We start from the raw sequence: 21,751 nt of genomic DNA on the forward strand, positions 1-21,751 counted from the left end.
AACAAAGACTGATTGGCAGATCAGCCATCTAATGGTTTCTGCTACAACAAACATGACCAAACTCTGCTTGCCCTCCAGTTCCATTTTCTTGTTTTTTAGCCTTATTCTGGATCATACATCGTGCTACTCGAGCTGTTGTAGAGTTTTGTATGTTCTGTAAATTACTTACGAAGAAAAAAACATCACAATGACTAAAAATCTCAATTTCCTCAATTGCAGGAAATTCAAATAAATTCAAGCTGTAGTCATTTCAAATGAACCACTTTTTTTTTTTTGCACGAAATGCTATGTTCTTTAGAGCCTTTAGTTGAGTTTAGTTTTGAATGGGAGCTAAATCAATAAATCAGAACAAACATTCAGGGCTCTGAACTGGCACACTACGCAAATACCTTCAGACATTTTAATAAAATTGCACATCAGGATTGATAAACGGTATTGAATTGACAACTATAAACTGCCTGGAAAGAAATTAGATAGATTTTTTTCTTTAAACATGTGACATAAAAATAAAAGCTGTTTCACACTTGTATACAATATCCTAACAATGTATCAATTGTTTCCTTCAGTACTTTTTCCAAGTACTTACTCTGAATTTTGATGATCAAGATATAATTAACTTCCTTCTATGTCAAGTGTAACGTATTTTCTCGTCTTTGTATATAATCACAAGAGTAAATAAACTGAAGGATGTAGATGCTGAGTATTGATGTAGATGCTGTCTGTCCATCGTATTATTGCTTTCGTTATTGTTTGTGTACACATGTATTATGTGTTTGATTTTGTGACTTCTGGGAGTCCAAGGACAAAAAGGGTGTGGGAGTGTAGATTCATAAACAAGGACATGGATTAAAAAAGACCAACATGTAAACAAATAGCAAGCTTATTTTCCTGGGAATACGATAAATGTTACACATGGTAAGGATGCTGATCTATACGTGACCCCGGTTTCAAAGCTTCCTGACTGAACACTTCGAGTAACATATAACCATCTGCAAGTGTCTTTGCACTCTATAAACCTTGTATGCTATAATAAAGGAGTTCAGAATAAATGTGGAACAACAGATCGAAATATGAAATGTCACAGTAAATTGTAAATTAAACGTAACTTCTCCAACATCATTCTGTAATTGACTGTGAATAGAATTTCAGACATGACTGCAGCTCACTGGAGTGAGACATTGTTTTTCTTTGTTGCATCTCTTGAGGCTGTTCAATTACACTCCTTAGTCATCTTTGTAAACCAAGGGTCAGACTGAGAGAAGATTGATTATTCGTCTTTGATAATTTCCACTCCGCTGATTTGATGACTCCCCTTTCTCACCGATACACAAATGTGTGTGGCTACACAAAGTCTCGGAAGCACACTTTTAAGAATAGACAACAAATGTTGTAAGACATGGTTTGTCCGTGTACAGAGACACACTTCCTCACAGGCTCGGTGACTTTAGGGTTTGCCTCTGCACTGAGTGTTAAATGAGCTGTGTGATAATATATTGGGTTTGTCATTTTTCCTCATTTACTTGAGTTTTTCTAATCTTATTTCAAAGTCAGCGCTAACAAAATGCAGAAACATATTACCTGAGAGATTATGGACATTGTTTGGTTTCCCATCTGTCTTCCTCATGGGTGTTGCCTGACGGTTTATATTATATATGAGTGGATTTATTTTTTTTCTTTCTTCCTTTCAAGTGATGCTCATTTTTGAACTTCCTTTCTGTTTTCAAACGGATCTTTCATTTCAACTTTTGGACTTTAACCATTTATCTTTTCTTCGTCTCATCTTCCTTCTCCCCACACCATTTCTCTTCCTCCTGCGTTTGCTTTATCTCTAGACTGTAGAGAACTGTGTTTGTATTCTGAGGAATCTGTCATACAGACTAGCTGCTGAGACATCCCACGGCCAGCAAGGTGGTCTGGAAGAGCTGGATGGGCTGCTTTGTGATGCAAATGGATGTGAAGGGGAGAGCTCTGGTTGCTGGGGGAAGAAGAAGAAGAAAAAGAAGGGAGTTGAGCAGGTAAGGGCAGGAATAACAAAGTTATGTGGGTTAAAAAGGAACATAACTCGTTTTTGTTGTCATGTCAATGTAAAGATACACATCTTTGGGTTACTCACTGAAGTTCATTGTGGCTCTGTTTTATGCAAGCAGATGGAAGTGGCAATTGGCTTTAAAGCATTTTTTATATTTTGCTCCTTTTCTTTCACAATATAATCTTTGGGTTTATAAAAAAAATAAAAAATCTTCTCCCCAAAACTGTTGCTGTCACATTTGTTTGTGATTTATTTATTTTTTGTTTATTATTTAAGCATATTTATATGCTACAGGTTTAGTTTAAATCCATCTAGACTGTTTCAGTTCTACTTTGTTTTTGTTTTTTGTTGTTGTTGATATTCGAATAACACAGTATTCTTAAAATACAATCCTATGTTTTCCTGCACAACACAGCGTACATGGGCTACCACCACATTGATTTTGTAATTTAGCCACAATTAGACTGCAAGAACGTTCCCAGGGACAGAAGAATTTTGTGGGGCCTTTTACCTCACTCCCTGTGTTTCATAATTGGGAGCGAAATAAAACACTTTGATCCGTCTGAAGAAGATTTTTTTGGGGGAAAAAAGACTTGATACTCTGCTTCCCTGTAGACAAAGATTTTTAAATGAGTTTGCTTTTAAGATTCTATACTTAGATTATTCCAGAAGTAGATTATTTTCCTCCCAGCTTTTTAACTCTTGTAATGATAGTTTTAGTAGAAGACAAAGTTCCTGACATATGATTGAATTCACAGCATATAATGTTGATATATATATAAATAAATAAATGTTTGTCTTTAAAGTCAAAGGCATTAATTTGTAATTGTTTTTTTATGTTAGTGGTTACCTCTAGTTTTGCATTTATGAAGATTTCACATGTGTGACCCGAAATATACACTAATATATAATATAACTAATATAACTAATTGTACCACCCATTTCCTATACTGTTCATTTTATTATGAAGAGAATTGTTTATTAAATATGCTAAAATAAAGTATTAAGAATAAATGTCAACTTTGCTTCAGGTATTTATGATTGAAAATGATCAGCATAGTTGATCTTTCTTGATGCTTTTAAGTTAAATGAAATAAGAAAACAAGTCCTGCCAAAAGGGCTAACAGTAAATTTGTTTGTGTTTAGGTTTCACATTTCAATTACATTTTTTGAAGCACCGACAGTTAGCTCTAGGAAGGTACATGAGGCATCAGTGTAAACTTTTCTTCAAAGTAGACAGTAAGGGTGAGGAGTTGATGACAGACATTCAGATTAGACTCTCAGGGTAGATATGTGAGGGATAGATGCTAAGAGACTGGATTGAGAGAGAAAAAGCAGGGGAGACAAAAAGACATGCCATAAGAAGTCGACTAAATTTTCTTTAAACGTCAACTGGCACTTCACACAGACATGATGGAAAGCAATGTGGAAACATACCCCTGTTGCACTATTGGAAGACAAAGAGAAGTTGATTTTGGAACCAACAATAGTATTACAGTACTGCTCTTCAACTATAGAAAAAAAACTGTTGCTCTTGGTCATCTTGACCAGTACTGTCAACTCAACCAATTAACAAGACTAATTGGAGGCTCGGAACATATTCAGCGGGGATCAATAAATGTCTTTCAAGAATCTGAGCTGATTGATTGTAACAATATTTGATTTGGAATGAAAAAATAATTTCATTTAAATAATATCAACAGGTGGTCCGTAACCAGTTCTTGCATGAACTTGTGTCTCCTTCTGCACCCAAATACAACTTCTGGACTTCACTGAAATTCTGAAACAAATATTACACCACAAGATTTCAACAATAGCATTACAAGAACTTCTTGAATCACAGTCAACACTTATTTGTTCATTATTAAACCAGACAGAGGGAATAATCCCACTTTTTCATGAGTGTGTTGCCTCTGTTAGAAACCTTCACTGATTGAAAACAAAAATATGCAATATGCAACTGTGAGCTAGGGCATGCTTCTACCCATTAGTGCAACATATTATCCTTTCTGTTTTGAATCCATGATGCAAATATCCAAACATACACTTCTAGTTTGCAAAGACGTATTCTGTTCAAATTTCCCAGTGGCTCTTCCCTTAACCCCTTAACTGCCACTTTTGCAGCAAGAATGTTCTGGGTTTGAATTCCAGTTTTGGGTCTGTCTGCATAGAGTGTGCATGTAAGGAAACCCAAAACATGACTGTTTCATCTGATTGGTCTCTCTAAATTGCTGTGAGTGCATGTTTGTTGTTTTTTTCTGTGTATTCACGTGTTGCCTTGCGATGGACTGGCAATCTGTCCAGAAAACTGCTGGAGATTGGCCGCATCCCCACTGTGACCCTGCAAGGTTGAATGGGTATAGACAATGGACGGATGAACTTCCCTTAACATAGCACTGACGCTCTGTCTAGATAAAGGCATTGAGGACTTCACCGATTTACTTCTGCTCCACTCCACCTGGGTTTAGTTTGATTGACAGCTCAGCCATACCTTGTGAAAACCTATCAGATGTCTGGCAGGGGAAATTGCTGTGCAGCTTAATCATGTGACCTGCTCTGTCTGTCAGCAGGAAACAGGGTGCACCTACTCAACACAGCAGGGCACCAACCCCTGATAGTCTGCACATGCACAAAGTGCAAAACAAAAATCAGTCAGGGCACAACTAAGTGGTACAAAGGCACTTTGGTTTGTGGAGATTTTTATTTTTTTTATTACCTCTCATTCCCCACCACAGTTTGATGATTCCAAGGGCAACTGCCCAAAATGTCTCCATCAAAAACATTCTTGGACACAGAGCAATGTGAATTACTTAACATTTCCTGCACACATTAGACTTTCACACGCCTTTGATTTTTCATGATCAGAGAATCTATGTATAGATCAAAAAAATGCATTCCCTGTCTTACGCACTTGATAGGAACTCTCTGAAGTCACACGCTTGCCCAGTTTACCTGGAGACAAAGAGGAGAAGGGGAATCAGTGGAGCAAAGCCAAAAATGTTGACAAAGAAAGATGAAAAATGAAGCAGTGGGAGGGGTAAGAGTTAGAATAAAGACAGGGACGCAAGGACATAGCGATCCAAGTAGAGAATTGAGAAAGAAAGACGGAGAAAAAAAGACAACATAATAAAGAAATAAGAATAAAGAGGAGACAGTGAAGTTTCTCCTTATCTGAGAGAGGTGTGGAAAGAAAAACAAGAACAAAAAGAAATAGAATTACAATGGGCAATGTTTTCAAGAGACAATCTAGCTGTTCGGAGTATCACAATAAATGCTTCGGTAATGTTTTTTTCTGGCATCTGTTCAATTCCAGTAAAACTATATATTTACAGACTTAAAAAAAGAAAAGTCTTTCTGGAACTGAAAAGAATCCCAAGATGTAGACATAGTAAAACTGGCCTGTTTGTATAAATGAGTACCTCCATTTCCAGCAGTGCAATTCAGACAATAAGAAACAGTTCTGAGTGTTAGTTATTAAATATATTTGCTATCATCTTTTGTTTTCCTATATCCTAATACATCGTGTTGCAGCACTATGTGCAACTGTCTCTGCACCAGAGACTGTTCTGAATGACTTTTAGGTGACTCTAAGGGGCAATGTTTTTCAAGTTGCTAAAGATGACTGATGACACTTTTCTGTTTTTTGTTGTTGTTGTTGTTGTTTTTATTTTCTTACGTCAAAAATCTCTTCAGTTTTCCAGCAACAAAGCAGTGCAATTTATTCCTTCCAAACACAGAACTATTGCTATTTCTCAATACAGTAACGGGGAGCTGTTATTTGTTCAAAACCACTGCATCACCATGGCTACAATTTTGTATTACTAAGGAAGGTTATGTTTAATGACAACCTTCTTCCATAATACAACACTGTTGTTATTGAAAAATGTTATTAAATGTGATGTTATTAAAAAATAATTTCATATCAGCTCAGAACACATTAATAATGGTAAACATAGGTATAGCAGACAGAAGCAGCTAAAAACATCAATGTGCAACATGCATCTTGAAAATGAAATGTTTCCATATGAAACATGAAAAACAAACAGCAGCCATTACTGTTGCTTTTTTTGTTGCAATTAAAATTTTACTATACACACAAATATCATTTACATGAAAGCTGGGGCTGCTTTGAAAATGTCTGATGATGACTGATGCACCAGTCAGAGATTTTTCCAGCTGTTCTTTGATCACCGATTTCTATGAAGTTCTGACCAGCAAATACTGATTGCTGATCCTCATTTCTCTGTAATCACCAAAGGCAACAAGAGGACACTTTATTTATGTCTTAGCAATAACATGGTTACTATAAAATAAAACTCTATTTCAAAAACAGCCCAAAATTACAGAACTTGCTGTCAGTGTCACTCAAATGTGCAAACACAGTAAAATCTTTTAAGTTATGGGAGCAGTCAGTCTTGCAACAAAACTAATGCTGCTGCTTTATGCATCAAGAAACATGCTTAGCTTCTGTTTTGTTTTGTTTTTTCTGCTAATTTATAACATCAGCCTTAGGATGCTTTCACACAGCAACAAGCTGACCAGCATGACCAGCGAGCACCGTTTCTTGCTAAATAAGAACTTAAATTACAACTTTGCATCATTTGCTCTAATCTTTCGCAGTGGGATGGTGTGAGTCCCTTTCCCGACACAGCCGAGCCTCCTAAAGGGGTTCAGATGTTGTGGCACCCCACCATTGTCAAGCCATACCTCACTCTGCTTTCTGAATGCTCAAATCCCGACACGCTCGAAGGCGCCGCTGGAGCCCTACAGAACCTTGCTGCAGGCAGCTGGAAGGTATGCACAGACCCAAAATATGAGTTCAGATATATTTTTTTGTAATCAAAATCAATATCTACTTCCTATTTGATTGATTAAAATAATTTCCATTAGCTTAATCTCCTCTTCAACCCATTGTTTTTAAAATGCCACTTGTGTAGAAGGGGTTGTCTGTGAGCGGTGTGATGAAAATTAAAATGAAAATGGTCATGCTGGGCAAGATAAATGATGGATTTTTTGGGATTTCAAAAGTTCTATTGTTTCATAAGGAGTCAAGTAAACAAGCGCACTTGGACGGGGTGGGGTTTTGTTCTCGAATGAAACAGTGTTTCCTTTTACTCCCACAGAGCAAAAAGAACTTCCACTGATGACGAAGTCTGTCAAAACAATATTGCATTCGCTGACAGTAGCACCCGGCTGTTTTATTAGATCTTAATCTTGGGGATTTTGCATTATGAACCTTGTAATATTATTCCAAGGCAATGCACGCGTTTGTTATTGTTACTTGCTATTTAAAATCTCCAAAATCTACTGCGTCAGGGACTGGAGAAAGACTCCACAAGGAGTGAACTGAGGGAGGAGACTACACGACTATAATGGATGACTCAAGTGGCCATGGTACTGTCAGGGGTAACTTGAGCCTCCAGGAAGAGAGATGAGGGTTAAAGACAGAGTATAAGTGGACCACTGTAGGGGGGCCTTGGATATTTATATAACTGCATCGTAAGGCTGTTTATAAGCAGCCTGGTTGTCTGATAAGGAAGAGAATGCATTAAAATATGGCTAGTGAACGAAAGAAAAGAAAAGCAAGAAGGGTTGTAACTCAGAGTATTCTTCATCAGTCTTGTCGAGATGCCTTTGAGTTGTTTGGAACTGATTTTGATTTGATAAGTATTTCCACCAACAGCAGAGTGGACAAAGAAAGCATAAGAGACTGAATAGGAGGGCTCTTGAAAAATCAGCAGAAGAAAGGAAAATTGCAGGAGCAGGTGGTCCTCATGTGTGTATACTTTTTCATTAAATAAGATTTGTCTCTGTGTTTTGAGAACAGATTTGCTGACGATGTTGGCACACTCTTAGCTCTGCACATTTAGGTCTAAGCCAAGACATACGATTGTCGATATCTTATGATGAATCAGTTCCTCACATCCCCTTGTGGGGAATGGGGTGGGGGGAACTGATTTCCTATTTCTGCCATAAAGATGAAGAATATTGTGAGTTTATTTCATTGCAACCATCAGGAGAAGCTAAACAAATCTGTATTTTACATTGCAGATCAGCATAATTTAATCTAAAAAGGTGTCATAAATTCTTACTTAGACTGTTGGTAGAAGTCTTTAACCATCTTCTTGTCATCTTTTTTCCCGGAAGTGGTCAGTGTACATTCGGGCCGCTGTCCGTAAGGAGAAAGGCCTTCCCATTCTGGTGGAGCTACTGAGGATAGACAATGACAAAGTAGTTTGTGCTGTCGCCACAGCTCTCCGAAATATGGCCCTGGACATCAGGAATAAGGAGCTTATAGGTGAGTTATGATAACTGGATTACTCCAACAAGGATTATTCCATTACCTGTCATTGTTACATAAATTACTGACATTTCTATTCTCTTTTTAGTAAGGGATTAATTAGAATTTAAATTAGAATTTGGTGGCTGATCTCTGCTTTTTGTAAAGCTTTGACTCACTGATACCAGTTTCATGAGATTCCTGATTTAAGCATTAAGAAGATTTAAGATTAAAACTCAAAATATTTTTCTAGCTTCTCTGTCGTGCAGTTACTGCATTTGGAGCAGAGGTGACATCACACCACCATGTGAGAGAGTAAAACAGAGTTGATGAAGGTTTTTTTTAACACAAAGGCTGATATTTTGGCTGGGTTTAGCATTTTGTGGTTACACAACTATTGTAAAAACATATGTCTCTTTGCATGTATTCTACATAGAGAATGCAGAGTCCTATTTCAAACATGAGATTCCCAGCAAGCAGCCAATGTTTCTGGAGTGTCCTAACATAGAGCGGGTCTGAACAATTTTCCCTTAAAGTAGCTTCTGTTTCTGCACTTTCTGTGACTTCATTTTTAAACAACTTGCTGAAAAAAAGTTACATTTGAGTCTTCTTTCCTCAGTAACACCATCCACACCAAAGTGTGTGGCCAGTAGGAACCTAATGCTCTTTAGGGTGTGTTCATTGATCGGAAAAAAGGTTGGATTTTTGGCTAATTAGCGTTACCAGATGATTTTTAGATATGTTTCTACTTTTAGGTAAAAAAGATATTTGCACATTTGTTTGTGTGTGTATGTTTGAAAAACGCATGTATGAAACTGCAGTTGCCTCTTTGCTGACTGAATGTGGTCAGAGGTTAGAGGATGTCATTAAGATTAATATCAAATTTGTATGGCCTACGGATATGTTTTGGTTTTACCATTATTTTTGTGATCTTGTAAAGTTATCATTTTCACATTTTTCCATCCAGCATAATGATTTTTATCTTGCCATCAGTTTAACTGAGACTATTACATGTTGGTCTCTGAGAGACTGAGATTAATAAAGATTGCACTGTGCCAGCTGTGGGTTCAGAAAATAAAATGAATAATGTGTAATTGAGAAGGAAACGCTGAAGAGAGTGGGCGAGAGTGGTAGCAGATCAAAGGCTTACATTAGTCTTTGAAAAGTACACTGGGTAATGAGTGAGCCCCAGTCAGTCTGGTAGAATCAACACATCTCGAGATCATTAGCTAACCTGACTCATATACACTGAGTGTGTGTGCATTTCTTTTGGGTCTTCAAGTGTTTTCATGTATTAGACGCATCCTTTTTTCTTTGTGGCTGTCCTCTTTTTGCTGCTCCCGGGCTGGTGCAGCAATAACAGGTCAATCATGTCGACCGAAAACCAAAAACATCTTTATCTCTCTAAACAGACACCTTACACACACATGAACGATTTTATGTATGTGCGTGTGCATGGACTCTTTTTTTTTCTCTATCTCTAATATCTCTGACAATCTTAGCTTGTTGGTGGGCTCAATGGTTTCTATAGCAACTCTGGCACCCACTGTTTCACGCTGGAGGCTTTTGAAACATATCTTGGTTTTGCAGCAAGTTGTTGTTGTTCCTTGTTGCGGAACAACAAGGAATACCGCCGCCAAGGCTCAACACGCCCCCCTACTACGCTCTGGCTGACGCACAGCAGCAGATTAAAGGATAATTAGAGCTCTCGCGCAGGCGCTTTACTGGCTGTGAGTGATCTCCCTTTTGTGGTTTTCTTTGTTTGTTTGTTTTCTCCAATCTATCTGTAGACAAATTAGCACAGCAGATTAAACTAAACAAACAATAATTATATATATATATAAAAATGTGAAAACTTACCAGCTGAACAAAATGTGGATATAAAAAGTAGAATGCTTCGGAGCAACAAAAGTTGAATAGTTTGACCCTGCAAAAAAGTGACCAAGTATAGATACAGACATTCTTGCAACCTGTTTTATTCTGCATGCAAAGGAACAAACATACAGTAGTGGAGGACTGCTAAGACTTTCACTCAATTGATTGTCACCTGAATGCTCAAGTAGCTATAGGTTTCCCTGTCTACTTATGGCTTGTCTCACTTGGCATTTGTACAATATTTGTAATTTTATAAATATCCAGGTGTTATTTTGGGAGTAATAATCTACAGCCCTGAGCAAACTTCCAAAAGATTTAATACAATAAGTGAAAAATCATGTGAGGTTATTTAAGCCCGTCTGTTTTTCTTGCAGGATGGACTTTTTGATCACGGTGTTGTGAAAAAGAAAACTTGGAGTCAGTTCTGAAAGTTCATCTCCTCTTGTTTGTTATGTTGTCTGCCTCCATTACTGCTCAACTTGCCTAACAACAACGGCCTTTGCACTCTTCCGGATGTGGAACAAATCTCTTTATATGTATGGTTAGCTAACCAGGAAGTTACCCTATCTTTAAACTTCTATCAGGTTAAAGTGTTCAAATTCAGAGTTCTCCTTCACAACTAGGTACTGTTAAAAATGCTCAGTATTTTTGGTTTTAAAGCTAATCTTAATAATTAGGATTAGCTGTTTTCATTTGTCTTGCCAGGGCAAAATAAATGAAGATAAATTAGTTTCATTATTGTTGGGTTTTTTTTAAATCAGCCTTTTTTATTAGTGAACTTTTCACTAATTAAGGCAGAGTGTTTTGACTAAGCATACTAAAATGTCCTTTGTTTATAAATATTGCATGTAAAAAATTTGAATTCTCATTCTTAACAGCCATTAGCTTTCCTGAGCAAAAGCAGAATGAGGTAAACATTTTAATGGACTGACATTCAGACAAAGTGAGAGCAGGAGTCAGTTAAATCAATATTGTACAAATTCATGAAGAAATCATTCTCCTTTTTTAGTATTTTTGATTAAACTGCAAAATGTGCCATTTTGCATTTGTTTCTGATTTGAGTTTGTTTCTCCATCTTAAAAAGTCATTAGAGCTGGACAGAAAAATACTCCAGAAAATGTCCAGATCATCTTATAATTATGGATATAGATTAAATAAGTACCATGTTGGAAGCACAGTAATGTGGGAAAGTGATCTTAAACATTTCTAATTTCTGCCACTTTACAGCAACAATGTTTAATATGTTTTATTGTGATTTTATATTTAAGAGCAAAACAAAGTAAAATGCTTGTGATGTTTAAGGTGAATGATGTGCTTCTGAAAAGGTTCTACAAACGTAAAAACTTAAATTATAGTTTTTATGTTTGCATTGAACCACACCTATGAGAAGCAACGATGAATCTGAGATGTGCATGGTAACTAAGGATGAGTTCCTATGATTAAACCCAATCAATCAGCCTCTCTGCAAAATTGACCTTTATGGAAGAGTGGCCAACAAAAAAGAAAAGTTGTTGAAAAGAGACCACAAAAACATGATTTAATTCTTCTTGCAAGGACACACACCCATTATGTGGAAATGGATGATCATAAAATCCTCATAATTAACAGAAATTAGGGTTAATTGATCTATGTAATGTTTTGCTTCGTTAAGTTACTGAAATAAATTAACGTTCCAGTAATATCCTAAATCACAAGTGTCAAACTCCAGTCCTCAAGGGCCAGTGTCCTGCAGTTTTTAGATGTGCCACACTACAAAACACAGGAATGAAATGGCTTAATTACCTCCTCCTTGTGTAGGTAAGTTCTCCAGAGCCTTGCTAAAGACCTAATCATTCTTTTCAGGTGTTTAGATGCGACACATCTAAACGTTGCAGGACACTGGCCCTTGAGGACTGGAGTTTGACACCCCTGTACCTGATTTAATACATATGACTATGACTTAGAATACAGAGGTAAATTTATCTGAAATTTTGCTATGACTTAAAAATAGATGCTCTTAAATCTTAGCGGTTCAATCTGACTGTGATTAGGTTATTTTGCAAGTCTCAGGATGTAAAAAACTGGTGCAGACAAAATACTTGGAACTGTAATTGCACAAAAAAGCGGAATTGCAAGGTATTTAGTAAGAAGGACTGAATGTAGCACACTGCACTTCCCTGTGTAAAAAAAAAAAAAATCTGAAACCTTGTCTTATTTTTCTTCCGTTTCAGAGACATGATTTATTTTATGATCATCTGCCACATAAAAGTCCCAATGACACACCAAAATCTGTGGTTGTGGTCCAGTGTTTGTGGTTTATTTGTGCTGTAGTTTGGCATAATATAGTGGAAAATCCACTACTGACTATGTTTCCTTACATTCTGTTGTGAGGCACGATGTCAGAAGTTCTGATTTGTTTTCTTCTTTACATACTCTTTCCTCTACATATCTTATCTAACCTCTTACGTAACCTCGTATGGAATCCTCTGAGGCCCAAATATACCTTCAGCAGAAAAGGATCAAAAGACATGATCCCTCTGTCAGGCTCAAGAAAGAGGAACTGCAGGTGAATCCTGGCATAATTATTTCTGACCTTGTTGGCACAAGCAGAATGAAGAAAGGGACGATAGTAAGAGAAGAGTCACTACATCAGCACATCTTCATGAAGAGTACAAGTAGCTATCGAGAGCTCCACAATGTCGGCTTGACTTTTAAGACGTCGAGCTAATATTGTGCAGTCTTTTGAATGGAAGAAATAAGTTTATTAATTTTCAGTAAGTAAAAATAGCCTACTACTAAAAACAAATTGCCACCAATGGGATAGAAAACTGCTGTTAGTGTCTTTCTTTACTGAGTGATACATGAACAAACAAAGTTTCTAAAGTGTGGAGATAACAACAAAATAAAGGACAAGAAAAGAGAGGTCGACCAATATGGTTTGTTTTTTGCAAACTCTCAGCCGATTAAGATGGATAAGAAAGAAGCTGGGACCAAGCTTTTAGGAAAGGCAAGTCCAAATATTCTCCATCCTCCGATGTTTTGTCGGTGCGATTTCACAGATTTAGTTGATTTGTTTTTGTAAGGTCAAAGTTGCATCTAATTACAATACAATCCCACATGACAAATCTCCTCAAACATAACCTCGTTCTGAAAAACAGAAACTGAGTCTTCCCCCTGTCTTCGAAAACTGCTGCAAGAGTGTGTCATAAGCCGTTAGTGCCGGTGAGTTTGGCATGATCACCATGGGGGAATGGTTGTCTGCATGAGAGCTCATCAGGGGTAGAGGAGGATCATCTTTCACACACTACAACCTTTGTGTCAAATCCTCTGGAAAGCTCTCTATGATTGGATACCGGGGAGACAAGCAGGAGGAAAAGAGCAAGAAGTGGCACAAGACTAGAGTGGGATAAAAGGGAAAAAGTATAGTGAAGCCAAGTCAGCCTAAGAATATAGAGCAATGGAAGAGGAAAGAGATGAGAGAGCAGTGACAGCTAAGTCTTAACTGCATATGTATGCTTACTCTGAAATCCTTCCGTAATGTGATTTTGTGCTATATTGATGTCTCTGCGACTCCTTCTTTTCATCTCTGTGTTTTGGGTCTTTCCTGATTTCACCTCCTTTATGGCTTTGATTTGCATATTATAGTCTATAGTTGTGTAGCGATACATGCGCTTCATTCATCGCCATATTATGTGTCAGGGCAATTCTTACCGTTTACTTAAAAATGGTAATTTGACACACATGAATTTGGAACAGCACTTTAATGCCTGAAAGGCTGTTCCTTGTTCTCATAAGAGAGAGAGAGAGAGGCAGCTCCCATTTCCACAGAAGAAATTTGTTTCATGAAAATTAAGGAACCTTGTTTTACTTTGGTAGATGGTGCAAACCAAAATTTGCTTAGCATTAGAAAACAGTGTTCATTCAGGATGCCTAATAGGTTGACGGGATGTATCAATGTGACCAAACAGGATTCTTCTCACTGGAAATAAGTTACATTTATACATTCCCCGATCAGAGTCCTGACTCGAATCCAACAAAGAATCTGTGAAGGCAGCAGCAGATTAGGGTAATTGCAAGGATAATTTCCACCCTCAAAGACTTGGAGCTCATCACGAAAGGTGAATTAGAATTTATGGGATATGTTTTTGGAAGGACGCTCATGAATGTTTGGGATTGAATTCTGGGCTGTGGAGCCTTGGAATTAGGAAACACCACTGTTGCCCTGTGTAAACACTGCATAGCATAGTGTGCATTTGGAAACACTGAGCAAAACTTGGTTTGTCATTTCTTGGCAAGTTTATTTTGCGCATCTGACTCATCCTCTTGCATGCATCCATTTCTTAGCCACAAGCTGCTGTGGCATGTATTGTGAGGTATGCACAAGGTACAAGTGCTAGAAAAAGTTTTGGCAGGCCACTAATTATAGATATGAAACTATTTCATGGGGAGAAGGTGGCTGTATCTTTTACCTTGAACTTGAATATGATTTCCACCTTTGATGTTGAAGTGTAATTGGTGTATATTATGCAACTTCTAAAAATGAACATTTGGTGGTGTATTTTTTTTCCCTTTCAAACTTAAAATTAATGGCAGAATATTTTTGGGGTTATTTAAAACTTCTCAAACAATTTTGCATTGTTTGGAATCCAAGCTTAAACAATTTGGGGATCTGTTGAATCTATGTATGCAATGCTACAGTAACAAGTACATGTTATTGGATAGCCTACTATGTTTAATACTTCAAAGATTTTTTTTTAACTTTGTTTTTATTTCATTGGGACATTTATTTGATAGAGTATTTATTATTTATTTATTTGTTGCTATTTATTTATTTTCTTTGAAAGTGCTTCACAGCATTTATTTTATTTTATTTTTTATGTGCAAAATCACTGAATACCAGTTTCTATTGGACTATTTCAGAGTAGGTCTGTTTCAAACTGAGAGCAGTGCACAATCACTTTGTGTGGACATATTTCTCTTAATGTTTGAACAGAGAAAATTGAGATTGCCCTTACCTTGTATTGCTAAAATGATGAGATAAGATGTACTTTATTGATCACTGGTTTGGGAAATTATTCTCTGGCCCGTTGATATCATCCTGTTTTTCTACTGCCCCCATTTTCCTTCTTTGTGCAGTTTGACAGTTTTTCTGTCTTCCACTTCCTTACCTCATCTCCTCCTTTTTTTTTTCGTTCCTCCTTCTCTGACACACCCCTCTCTATCTTTTTCTCCAGACATGAGCTCATAGTCCCTCATTCTTTGTGTGTCGCGTTGATGACATCAGTCTCAAGGAGTGTTACTGTGGAAACCAAAGTAGTGTAGCGCAGGGATGTCACTAATTGCATGACTAAGTGTGTGTCCATCAAAGTGTGTTTATGATGGATGTCGGGCATCGCGTTGCAAATAATTAAAAACATGAAGAAAACTGAAATATGTCAATTATTATTTTACTCTCACACATGCTCTCAGAAAACGTGGCAAAATCAGCGTTATGAGCAACTAAGTTGCCAGCCAGTCGAGGTAACATATTTTACTGTCCTCGCACACATCAGATTCTACATATTTTGTCTTCTCGGCTGTCAACAGCCTGCACAGTCCTAGACATAAACAACTTTGCAAGGCGAGCAGGCTGAGAGACTGTGCGGCCGGGTCCATTGACTCACACAGTGTTGACACACACTTCTCCGTCTCTGCTGCAGCACTACTTTATGAAATTTCTCTGTCGCCTGTGGGATGAATTTCTCATGTGTGAGGGTATGGCATGTCTTTTATCAGCATACTTTGTTCTCTCTGGCATTCCTCGTTCTGTGTGCCTCTGAACCCAACAGGGAGCACGACAGCAAGAGAAAAATGGAGAACAATAAAGAGAGACAGAGATGGGGACAGAAAGTGCTGCCATGTGATTATGAGGTTTTTTGGTTTTTTTCTCACAGCTTTTATGTCATCAGTCTAACTCAAACTGAGGAACCCTTATGAGTTGCACAAAAACATCAAGCTAAAGGTTTCAAATGATCTGTTCATAGCCAAGAGCTTGTGATTTTCTTCACAAAGCAGTTCATTAAGAAGGGTATCGTCTCTGTGAAACTTCACTAAATGTTCTGTAACCATAATGGAACAATTATTTATTCTTTATTCTTCTATTGAAGGTGCAGGTTTCATACATTTGGAAATTATTTCTGCCTTTTTATCCCCTCTTTCCGTCCCCAGCAGCTCCTGCTGTAAACTCGTCATGTGCAGACACATCAGAGGCAGACACCGAGTGTGAGGTATAACTGCTGTGAAAATCACCGAACTCAAGAAGTCTGACAATTTTCTTACTGGGAAAGAAATTGTCCTGAATTTCAAACCTTTTTGAAAGTTGCTGCATTCCAGATGGATATTTTCCATTTAACTTCTGGAAAAATAAAAGAATAAACTTTGCAAACAGATTGAGGATGGTGATCAATATTGAGTTTAAGATATTCTACTGCGTGCTGCTGTGTTCATTAAATAAAACATAAATGCTGTATCTTTTAATGCTTTGCAATGTTATACAATAAAATGATTGTCTATGCCTCTCCTTCCCTCCCGGAATGCCATCTGATTGTTTTCAGCGTCAATAAAACTACAAGCATTTTAATATTTGTGTGTATTCTTCTTCAGAATGACTGCCTTCAAAGGATGTCACTCAAATGTGTTTCATGTTTTCAGTAAAGGAAGAATATCCTGTTGCTTTGAATATGGCACCACCTGTCAGGTCGATTATGAATTGCAGTCACATGTGGAGAAACTGATCCTAATAATACAGCAGAGCTGAAACAATAATTCCACAGAATAGATGACAGCAAAAATTGTTTTGGATTGTTGTGCTGTCACATAAACAGTTGAAAGCGTAAACAAATAAAAGCCTGCATTGCTTAATTCAATCACTTAATGGTCGACATAAAACGAGTACAGCATCCTAAAATCATCTTCGCCTTTTCGGTGAAAGTATCTGCACTTAGACAAAATGCATCACTGCTCGATGTTGAGGTTTGTCTCAGCAGTTTGACTTTTACAGTTAAAGCTCCGATGATCTTATGAGCTTTAACTGAAGTCAGAAAATGCTCAAGCAATCCTGAAAGCCACTGGCTTTTGATGCCATTAAGCATATAGGCAATCAGACACCACAAACAATCAAGCTGTTTCATCTTCCCCCATCTCTCCCTGAGACAATTACCTCCAATTTCACTTCAATAACATTCTCCCTTCTCCGTCAGTAAACAATCAAATCACTCCATTGTTGAGGGTAATTGGATCCTTTTAAATCAAATCAGCTGTTATGGTCATGATGAAGCATGGCCTGCGCTGCAGCGGCTGGTGAGACATAAGGGAATGCAGCGCAGGAATACATTACTGTCTTTGCCCCTCAGGTAAAGATAGCTATATTGGAAGAGCTGTGTAATACAGGTTTATTAGGCTGTGCAGTGATCAGCACAAGTCTTGTCTCTGTCCTTGAGGACGTGTTCCACTTGTAGCTCGCGTTCCAGAAACAAAGACAGCGGATGTAGTAGGAAGGCTGATGTGCACGTTACGCTTTGTGTGATACAGCTTTAATACACGTTAATTTGTCAAATCTCATAAAAAACATTGATGTAAACACTTCCCTAGTTTTTTATCCACCATATATTCTTTCATAAAGTGTCCTGATCTTCTGCTTGCTACAACCGCGACCTTCAATATTTTCCCAAGCCTCAAGACTTTTTCAGTACTCAAGTTTTCCTTAAAAATTTCTAATTAACTTATGAACTCCACTCAGCTTCCTTTACCTTCCATTCCCACCGCATGCACCTGCTACCACCATGTTTCACCTCTGAGTTTGTGTGAAGTCTTGGGTGCAGCATTTCTAAATTAACTTGTCACTTTTGAAGACCTCAGACTAATAGGACTGAACAGTGTACAATCCTGCTGATCTTTCTGGTGTGTTCCCTTGTCTTGATGATAGCATTTGATTGCAAATGTTCTTCATCCCATAGATTCTTAACTATGGAATCTATAATGGGTTCTCAGAGCCCATTGCACAACGTGTTTCAAGTATTTCCCTTTAGATCCACATCTGACTAAAGCTGTGAATCTAAAGGCCTGGACGATTAACCGGCTTAGGGAACACTTGATGGCATGCTGAGGAGGTAATGCAGTTATTTGAATAAGGTGTTCTAGGACAGAGATGGATTTAAGACAAGACGGTGGCCCCTGAGGACCAGGATTAAGAAACCCTGCTCCTGCAAACTTCTGAACCCTTCAGAGAACAGCTGTAATTGCACTGAGTATAAATAAATAACATAGATTATTGGGAGAATTCTGAAGCCAGATGGTGGCCATGCTTTGAAGATTTTCCTTCCTCTTTGCATTCATGTGTCGCTTTGTCAGTCTATCACATATAATCCTGATAGAGTACATTGATTTTTTGGGGGGGGTTATAATGTTACATAATGCGGAAAAAGTTCATAAATACCTTCGCAAGGGACTATCATGTTTTAAGCGTAGCAGCCTTTGAGGAGATTGTGAGGGGAACATCAAATGCTTGAGCTTGGAATTTGCCGAATCTTAAACTAATTTGGGGAAAGTGCATCAACGACTTTTCATTTAGCTTAATCTATTATTCATCAATAAATATCTTACAGTCTCTGAAATTGTTCTGCGTACATGTAGGAAAGTGTCAGATTGTAATGGCTAATAAGATCTTTGCTTTGGTTTCTTTTTTTCTGTTTTTGCCTTTTATGTTTATTTACATACTCTAATTGGATAGCTCCTCTGAGGACTTGTCAGCTAAAAACAGAGGCAGCTAAAACTACAGAGTTGTGTGTATGTAAGGTTTTTGGATCCTTCATGTGACATGTGCTTGGAAATCAAACTTCCTCTAATGTTTTTATGAAAACATTTGGAAATTGTAAAAGAACTTTCCATCTGATTCTGCGAGTACCGAGGCAATTCATCTTCCATTCGTCTAAGCTTATGCCAATGTCAGCACTGGTTAAATCCTGCCCTTTATTCCAAAGCTTCCTATTCATCTTCTGTCCTCTCTCATGGGTGACCAATACTCTGCTGCATCCTCTTTGCTCTCCTTCCTTATTATTCTCTCCTTTCTAATCTTGGGCCCCAAGGAAAAAATGTGATGTTGTGACGACTAAAAGGCATCCACACAGAGGTGGCTGTGTACCCACACACCACCCGCTGAATATGCTGTTGGCAGCTTATCAGCACGTTTTGTTGATAAGCAAAAAAGTATTTATGGCTCTTATAATTTCTCAAGCCTCCACTGCGTATCTGGTGTTGCTGTTATTACCTGCAGTCAGTCGGCTGATAAATTAGTCGCTTCATCAGTAAGTCAGACATCCTCGGAGAAAATGATCTGTCAGTCCGTCAGTAAATTAGCAAGTCACTAAATCATTCAAACCCTTAATCAGTAAATAATTCAGTCCTTCACTCAGGAATTTGTCAGATCTTCAAATAAGTTAAGTAAATTAACCGTTCTTCAGTTGGTAAATCAGCCAGGAAATTATTCACTTGACTCAAGTCACTCACATAATGAGTCATCCTCCAAGGATTCAGCTTAACTTTGTATTCAAAGCCAAAAGACAATGGCTGCTTAACCTCTGCTGAGGCTGCCAACCTCTGATAACACTTGGCCAATTAACTCGCAACTTTTATCCTTACAGATGGACTTTTTCAGAGTGTGTACGTGAGCGTGCATTAGATTCCCGTGCATCAATGCATGTCCATGTTTAAAGCATCAGCATATGCTCCTGTGTTTGACTTCCAAGCTTGAAATGATGCACTCATGCCACAGTGACGTGTGATTTAGCTTTTCAGTGGGGAGAAAGAAGTAGTGTTTCAGACACCCCCAGATGAAAAAAAGAGGAACGTTTTGAAAGAAAACAAAAACATTTCTTGCTTCAATGAACAAATTGTAATGCTGCAAGGATATTTTATTCCTGCTTATTCTTTCTGTAATTCTTTTATGAACTCAAAGTTAGCAGCAGAATATTGGTCAGCAGACACAAAGTGACCATTAAGAAGGCAAGTCGTACTTTTGTTTTGCGCTGTGAAAATGACAGTACTCATTGAAATGACTGTCATTTCAATGAGTAACTTGAAAGGTGTTATTTTACAACCAGTAAAAGAAACACTCAGTGAAAACCAAAGGTGTGGCACCATACAGTGAAAACCAAAAGCCTTTCATTATAAAATAATTTTGGGTTCACTCTTCTCTGTCTCGAAAGAGGATGCAAAAGACTGAGAAGAGAAAGCAATGGATTCCCTACTTTTCCCAATGTTTTAATTTATTTTGATGTAATTTAGAAATGGACTTAATAGTTATTGGGGTTTTATTTTATATATTTTTTTATTTATTTTATTTATATGTATATTTTTTTTCTAAATGATATATCACTTATAACTGTCATTTTACAAAAAAGAAAACTGGGCTGAATCAATTGTGGCTTCCTATTTTCATATGGAAGTTGATATCTACATTGGGTTTCTGTCTGTGGTGAGGCAGTGGTTGTCGGGTTGTCAATAATATAATTGTCAATAGATATACATACTTATTTCACTGCAATTAGTACACTTTTTTGAGCATAAAAAACAAAACTCCTAATCTTGTGACATGCTTAATAACTGGAGCAGTTTACGCAGATATGTGCCAGTTTTCAGAGTGGATTTGTGGGAAGTTGTTGTTTTGGTTATTATTTCACCCTGGAGATTAAACTATTCTCAGTTTAAAAGAAGCAAATGCCAGAAAGAGCACAGAGGGCAGAGATGCCCTTCTGATAACAAATGAATCCAATAAAGTGTTTCGTTGAAGCATGTCTGCGCTATAGATAAAAAGCGGATACTCACAGTAGCTGCTGCCTCAGAGACACCATGGGAGGCCTTCAGGTTTGAACTAAAGATCTTGGCAATCACTTAGCATGTTATTTAATTTTTTAATTAAAATAGATGTTGGATTCTTAAATTTGTAAGTCCAATGAAAAATATAAACTTATTGAGCACTGCACTCGACAATGTGTCTTGCTGCTTGTTATTCCTGCATAAGAGACGAGCATTAACTGCACGGCAGCCCCTGGGCGAACCCACGCTGTTCACAAAAAGGCAGAAGTTACTGCCTGCCATATCTTGTGCTTTTGCAACTCACAGTGCCTTTTTTATTGTTTCTGCATAGCAAAGTCGGGTAAAGCTGTTTATGCACTTAGCACAAATGGATAAAATGTTGAACTTTCCTAGAAAAAAGCAATGGCTTATTTGGAGTGTTTTTGAATGCTGCTGAACTGCCATGAAGTGAGAATAGAAAATGAACATCATTTCTTGGAAAGCACATCCTCTGAGCTGGAGTTCAGCTTGTATCTGCCTCACTTCTCATATCTGATTTGGATTGTAAAATGATGACAAAGTGACATTTAAGCCATCATATAAATATAAGTCCATCAACAAAAAATGCATATTTTATTAGTATATTGTTTAATTTTTACGTTTGGTAGGCCTCAGCTGGCTTCATGTTCTGCATCTATTGGAAATACATATTTGCGGCTGTACGTCAGCTTTTGCTGTTCAACATTCACAGCCAAGTC

General features: G+C 37.6%; 1 protein-coding gene across 7 annotated transcripts in view; it reads left to right on the forward strand.

The window, feature by feature from the left end:
* ctnnd2a (catenin (cadherin-associated protein), delta 2a) overlaps positions 1–21,751 on the forward strand; it is a 223,367-nt gene that overhangs the window by 182,846 nt on the left and 18,770 nt on the right. For all 7 annotated transcript variants that reach the window (XM_055037745.1, XM_055037749.1, XM_055037748.1 and 4 more), the window contains 3 exons: positions 1,833–2,015; positions 6,650–6,823; positions 8,177–8,327. In XM_055037745.1, the coding sequence (XP_054893720.1) occupies positions 1,833–2,015; positions 6,650–6,823; positions 8,177–8,327 (508 nt within the window). The remainder of the gene's footprint in view (positions 1–1,832; positions 2,016–6,649; positions 6,824–8,176; positions 8,328–21,751) is intronic.

The sequence above is a fragment of the Poeciliopsis prolifica genome, unplaced genomic scaffold (genome assembly GCF_027474105.1).
Source record: "Poeciliopsis prolifica strain line A6 unplaced genomic scaffold, Auburn_PproV2 SCAFFOLD012, whole genome shotgun sequence".
NCBI classification, from domain to species: Eukaryota; Metazoa; Chordata; class Actinopteri; order Cyprinodontiformes; family Poeciliidae; genus Poeciliopsis; species Poeciliopsis prolifica.